At 38.7% G+C, this 6,909-nt stretch overlaps 1 protein-coding gene across 2 annotated transcripts in view; it reads left to right on the plus strand.

The window, feature by feature from the left end:
- The window catches only part of PCNT (pericentrin), a 105,175-nt gene that overhangs the window by 64,887 nt on the left and 33,379 nt on the right, over positions 1 to 6,909 (plus strand). For both annotated transcript variants that reach the window (XM_019473082.1, XM_019473083.1), the window contains 3 exons: positions 783 to 935; positions 1,531 to 1,701; positions 1,964 to 3,082. In XM_019473082.1, coding sequence (XP_019328627.1) covers positions 783 to 935; positions 1,531 to 1,701; positions 1,964 to 3,082 — 1,443 coding nt within the window. The remainder of the gene's footprint in view (positions 1 to 782; positions 936 to 1,530; positions 1,702 to 1,963; positions 3,083 to 6,909) is intronic.

Genomic DNA, 6,909 nt, shown 5'->3' on the forward strand with positions numbered 1-6,909 from the left:
GTGTAAGCACTACTTAGCAACAACTAAAACATCAGTGTGTTATCAACATTATTCTCATCCTAAATCCGAAACACAGCACTGTACCAGCTACTAGGAAGGAAACTAACTCTATCCCAGCCAAAACCAGGACAAGCCACTAAGCCTTTTTCATTCTCAAAGCCCCTGTACCTCGCTACCTATTGAGGCAAGAGATGATAAAACCTGTGGGTGGCAAGATCACAGTGTTTCTGAATAGCTCTTTGCGCTCAAGCTTTCAAACAGCTACAAACAGAGAAATGTATAGTAATTGACCCTTTTACACGTTGAAGGAGCCAATGCTCAGAACTTGTTTGATTGCTGTGTTACTGGGATTAGCACCGCAGTGCTAATTTCTATCTTCTAGGGGGAGGAAAATGGTGATTGTTAACTGCTTGTGATTACATTAGACATCAAATGCTAACATGTCTCCTATTATGTCAAATTACATCAGTGGTCAAGGCTTGATTATTCAGAACATAGATTAACATATCTTTAATGAGCAGTTAGTTGTTTGTTTTGTTTTTTAAAGAAAATGGAAAACCACCTTTGTGGTACTTCAGTTTCACAGCTGAGGAGCTGGAACACTAGCTTCTTGCTCTTTTTATGTCTCAAGTATTAATGCAAACTGATTAGAGAGAGAGTTTAAATCAGAATTTGCTGAAGTTACTTGCTCTCAGTAAATAAGGTGATGAATGAAGTTTTATCTTTTCTGCTTCAATAAGAGGACTTAATTGAAACAACTATGCATTTTCTTCTTTTTTTAGATTGCAAGCTTGTTAGACCAACTAGAACAATATAAAGATAATTTGATCAGTAAAAATGAGGAGATACTGCAGCTGAAATTGCAGTTAGAGATGCAAAAAAACCGTAGCACTTCCAGCATCAGCCAGCTTCAGTTAGAGAATGCACACTTGAAGGTAGGTTTCCTTAGCTTTAGTGTGTACCAGCTAAAACTTCAGAGACCTCCTTTCTTGAGTGTTGTGGTCTTCATCTCATGATGTTATAAACAGATACTTAAGTTTGTTTCTCTTGTCAAGGGAATATTGCATTACTGTTACAAGGCTAATGCTGGTTATCGTAGAACAAAAAAACCCCGACACTCTAGATTCATGCTTATGGCATTATCTTCTACAGTCATTTGATTTAAATAAAAAGCTTAGCTTTTTTCTAGCCCTGACAGATTATGAACTACAGTGTTGTCATTTAGTAAACACTACAGTTTTGTGTGCATTCCTGACCTCTACAGCCATAGCAAATGTTACAAGTTAGAAAACTGGTTGGTTGTCAGTCTGGCAACTAGAGTGTTCATCTCTTACCTTGAAAGTTGAGAAATGTTGTGGCAATCTAATCCAGTGGTACAAATCTAAACAAAGTAGCTGTAGTTGTGTTATTGAGTTCTTAACATTATAGTAAGGAGGAGAATGTTTAAATAAAGCCCTTAGTTCTGTTCTGCCATTAGGTTGGGAGAGAAAGTAAGTCCGTTCTAATGAGATTGCTGTTTTTTCTGATCAGGAGGATCTAACAAAACTCCATGTGAAGCAAAATCAGGACCTGGGTATTAGTGATTCCTCAGCTTTGTCATTCCCACAAGCACTACTTAAAGAAAAGAATCAAGAAATCGATCATTTGAATGAGCAGATGAAGAGGCTCCAGCACAAGCTAGAGGATGCTCTGGAGAATAAAGTAAGAGTACTTACTATATGTTCATTGCTTGATTTTGAGGGAAGCAAGGTATACAGAATCTTATTGTAAATCTATTTGATAATTCTTTTAGGAAAGTAGAGAGTATTCCGAGTAGCTACCAGCTGAAGTGTGCAATTCTTCTTGCTGTTAAATGTGTGATTTAATGCCTGCATAATTCAGAAGAAAAATGTAATTTAAACTCTACGTGCAATAGTAATTCTGCCTACATACAGTAATATTCAGACCTTATCCTTTTGCTCAGGTTGTGGAAGACCAAAAATCTGAAATTGAAGAACTGAAATCCCTTGTCGAGCACCTTCGTGGTGACCAGGAAAGGCTGCATAAGGACAAAGATGAAGAGGTAGAGCAACTCCATGGAGTAATTGAGAAGCTTCAAAAAGAGCTGGCACAATTTGGACCAGTATGTCATGAAGTTAGTGACAACCAAGATGATCTCTATCAGCATGCATTGGGAAAGCCAGTGGAAAACCTTCAGAATGAGTTGAAGAAGGGACTGGTAGATTGTCAGGGTGATACTGGTCCAAACAGAAGAAACTCATTGCTACTCTCCAAAGCGAGAGAACTTCAGGAGGAACTAGAGCTTGTCTCAACTGCTAGAGAAGCTCTGCAGCAGCAACTGGAAGAGAAAGAACTACAGTTCAAAATGGAAGTGGAAATTTTGGAAAAAAAATGCCAAGAATTACAAGAGTCATCAGAGCAGCACGTTGCAGAGCTGACCTCTCTGAGAATACAGTACAATGCACTTCAGGAAGAGTACAGCCTTTTCCGAACACGTTTTTCTCAGAGAGAGGTTGAAGCAAGGATGACAACTTCTCGCATTCAAGAACTTGAAGATACTGTGAGAGAAAGGGAAGCAAATATTCTAGAGAAAGATATGCAAATGAAGACAATGGCAGATCAAAGAGAAGCTGATACAAGTAAGTTGCAGTACTTAACAAAAAAGGCAGCAGAGCTTCAAACAGAGTTGGAAAAGAGAGATGCAAGTCAGGCTCAAGATGTTTATAGTCTTCAGTTAGAAGTTTCTAGCCTTGATTTCCAAGTGCAAGCACTGAATCAGAAAGAAGTAGCTTATCAGAGAGAAATCAACGAACTGCAGGGTGGCACTGCAAAACTGAAAGATCAAATTGAGGCATATGTGAAAGAGCTTGAAGCCTTACGATTGGGAAGAGGTGAACTTATTTCACAGTTGGAGTCATACAAGCCAAAGGAGCAACGTGATCATGAAGAGACTAACTTTCTCAAGCCATTCTGCCGGAGAGAAAGAAAAGGCGAAGTCCTTAAAGTAGTGGAGGAATTGGAAGAACGGGAAGTAAATGTTGATCAGTCATTTGCAGTACTGGCTTCCCCTACTGATAAACTGGTATGTGATTTGTTTTTTAATAGTTTTTTTTTTTTTAAATAATTCAATTTTATGTGTCATATAAAGCCCTATAGCTTATCCTTTTCAGTGCTGTAAGAAAGGGTGAAGATGAATACTGTGGCATAAAAATGGCTGTGGTGAGTCAGTTGAAGGGTCTGTCTATCTTTGTGTAGTTTCTTCAGCAGTGGCTAGAGGTAGATGCCTGGAAGGCCTAAGAACAGTGCAAGGATGCATGAAAACTTAATCCACTCAGTTTTTCTGAGCTGGATATTGTTTTGGGCATGGTTCCTAAGGTATGTATTGGGTGTAGGTGGCAAGGTGTTGGCAGTGGGGGAGCTGCAGGGGTCCTCTATGAGAAAAGGCCAGGGCTGCTCCATGCTGTGCACAGCTGGTTCCAACGCAGGACACAGCTGAACCTGTCAGCCATGTGCATGGCACCGCTGCGAAAACATATTTAAAAAAGGGCAAAACACTGCACAGCCAGTGAGGAGTGAGGGGAAAAAAGTGTGAGAAACAGCCCTTGGAAGAGACCATGCTGGAGCAGATATCCACACTGCAGGGGAGGAGGTAGAGGAGTTTGAAATGAAGGAGTGAAATTGAGCCTGGGGAGAAAAGACAGCGGGGGGGGGGCTGTTTCAGTGTGTCTTTGTTTCTTGCCATCCAACTCTATTTTTAATGGCAATAAATTAAATAAATTTTCCCCAAGTCAAGTCTGTTTTGCCGGTGAGAGTAGTTAGTAGGTGATATCCCTGTCTTTATCTCCACCCACAAGCACTTTCCATTTTATTTTTCCCCCTGATCTGTTGAGGGGGGAGAGTGAGAGCGTGGCTGGGGGGGCATCGGGCAGCCAGCCAAGGTCAACCCACCACGAGCTACTAGGACTATGTTTGCCATACTTTATGGCTGTCTGAGAGAACTACTTGAAAGTACTTTATGTATCTTCTTTTTTTTTTTTTTTAGAAATCTTTATTTACTGTGAATCTTTCTTGTATTTACTCTGAATCTTTTCTAGAACCATTTGCTTCAGATAACCTAATGTGAACTTTTATTAAATTACTCAATTTTGGAAAGCAGTAGGACCCAGATGACCTGTTTTTCAGAGAGCTGTAGTTGTCTGTCATGTACCAACTTACTGCCTTTTAAAGCTGGCTTACAGAGGTGATAAGTATTACTAAGAAGGCTTATATGAAAAGAGTTTCTGAGTGCATAGGAAAGGAAAAAAAGTTAGGTGTTGGGATTATGTGAATTTTGGGGGTCCTGACTGGCAGTATGATATGGGCATAAAAATTCAAGGTGGTTGGCTTTTACTGTACTACTTGCCCCTTTGTAGTGGGAAGGGAAGATGGCCTTTTCAGCACCAGGTGGAAATTATGGTTTGTAGGTAGAATTATTGGATTTCAACGTTAGGCAAAATAACTGAGCTTTAATACTGGTATCACTAATGGTAAAAACCTACTTGCAGAGTTACTGTGATGCTACAGAATGTTCAATATTACTTTGCCATTTTGCTTCATAGCCCAGCAATCACAACAGGATGCAGTTCTTCATTTTAAAACGTACTCAGTAATAACAGTGGGTTTTCATTAGGCTTTTGTCTTTATCTTTAAGCTACACTGATGTATTTAGGATGTATCATGTTTAAATTATACTTGAATGCCATCTCTCCTTATTTAAAGAAATGATAGGATAATTACTATGTAAAATGACTTATGTTTATTTTTTAAGCAGAAATGAAGAGTGTAGCTATGCAAAACGTGATCATTACTGGTGTTTGTGTCTTTATTTGCTTAGAAGTTCTAATTTGGATCGGTGCCATTTGCCTAGGTGAAACTGTACATTCAGGGTCTGTCTCAGAAAGCCCTCAGAAAAAGATATCAGGTGGGAAGGAATAACGTTGAATGACCTACGCAGAATGATGTACTTCAGACTACTGAGTGTATGTATACAAGGCAGCATCAGAGCTTAGGCACCTGACTTCCAGTTTAGGGGTCTACTGGCCCATGTTGCTTATACGGATAGTGATTGTTAGATCCCTGTTTAAAGAACCCAAACAACTGCCATAACCAAATACTGTGTACCAGATTTACTGGTTGTGGTTTTTTACCTGTCTCTATAGATCTCTTTCAAATTGTAATAGCCACTTAGTAATAACAGTAACTCATGAAGGTCAGTTATCAGCTTTCTGGTGGAAATCACATGCAGCAACATTGTAGTTCTCTTGTCCAGAATAAGAGTACATACAGCTGCTTGATCTCAGCTTAGTAATGATTATTTGTTACAAGCTTACGTTACCAGCATATGCCATGTGAGTTCCAGCCAACTGCATTACTTATGCTGTTTGTCATGTAAAATACATATACAGTGAGGTGCATGCACAACTTTAACATAGTTACTGTAGATACAATTTGAGAATATATGGAAAATATACAATCTATACGAACATGGAAAAGGCTCACGTAAAAAATATTTTTCCTTTTAACACAATGCAGGGAGAGTTAAAGGCTACAAATACTTCACAGAATGAAAATAATTTAATTGTAAAGATGGCACCTCATAAAGAAGAACTTAATTCTGAATTAGGTTCAGCAAAAAAGGAGTTAGGATTCAGTGAAGACAGAACTAGTAAAATTTTGAAGGATATAAAGGTATGCTGGAATTCTGGGGGCAGTTAAATGGTTTAAAAATCAATTTTCAAGTAGAAACTTAGATTCTGAAATGCTTATGTTCGTGTATATATGTCAGTATATGTATTTCCATGTTTAAGTGCTAAAAGTTTTAAAGTAGGCTGAGGAGGGATGATCATCAATGTTGGAGAATATATTGAGTCAAAGTAAGTAAACTACCATGTCTTCAAGCATTCATTATAATAGACCTTTTCCTATAGATCTAGCTCATCCCAGTACAAAGAAAAGTACAGTATTTGGTTTAGAATATCAACTATCTGAGCAAGATAGTGACCATAAGCCTGAGAGTACAGTATTTGGGTACTTCTGTTGTTCTAGTATGGATTAGCTAAATGCCATTATACAGAACATCTTCAGAGGAAAAGAAATGACTGCTGCTTGGAGTACCAAGACAGAAAACCCACATGAGATTAAGCAGCTCTTTACTTAACCCTGAATAGTGAATGAGAGTTGGTTCAAATTGTTAACATTGAAGAGCCTTTGTGTAATAGTCAATATAACACAAACGAATGCAGCATTCTTAGAGGAGCAAGGAAACCCCTTGGTACAGTTATTCTTGGGTTCAAAAGTGGGAACAATGTGAAAATTAGGAAATTTATTAAAATGAAAGCTGGAGGAGCAGCTAAAAGGGTAAAGTACTTTGCAGCTAGCACTAGGCTTAAAACAGGCTAGGACTCATCAGCTAAGATGGATGATTAACACAAAAGGATTAAGGTGACAGTCTAAAATGAGAGAAAGAACAACTATTCACTGTATCTTACAATGTAAGAGGTATGGAGAATGAAATTTGCATGGTGGCAGGTTTAAAATAAACTAAAAGAAATATCTTCTCAAACAGTGCATCATTTAGACTCTTAGACACAGAATCTAATAGGTCAAAAGGGTAATTTTATCTTAAAATGACTTAGATTAAGCGATTGAAGGAAAAATTAACCAAGAACTGTCAAACAGAAAGATGTTGACTGCCTGTGTGGCCTGAGATGTGTAGACCTTGGATTACAGGGAGTTGGGCAGGCATGCTTGGGGAGGTACCACTTTGCAAGGACAGGGCAAAGCTCTGCCATTCGGCAGGGTTCCTTTGCAGAAAGATTGTTCTAGTCCTGTTAAAACTTCCTTGGGATGATGGTGGTAAAACAGAGAGGG

Source organism: Aptenodytes forsteri, unplaced genomic scaffold (assembly GCF_000699145.1).
Source record: "Aptenodytes forsteri isolate BGI_AS27 unplaced genomic scaffold, ASM69914v1 Scaffold198, whole genome shotgun sequence".
NCBI classification, from domain to species: domain Eukaryota; kingdom Metazoa; phylum Chordata; class Aves; order Sphenisciformes; family Spheniscidae; genus Aptenodytes; species Aptenodytes forsteri.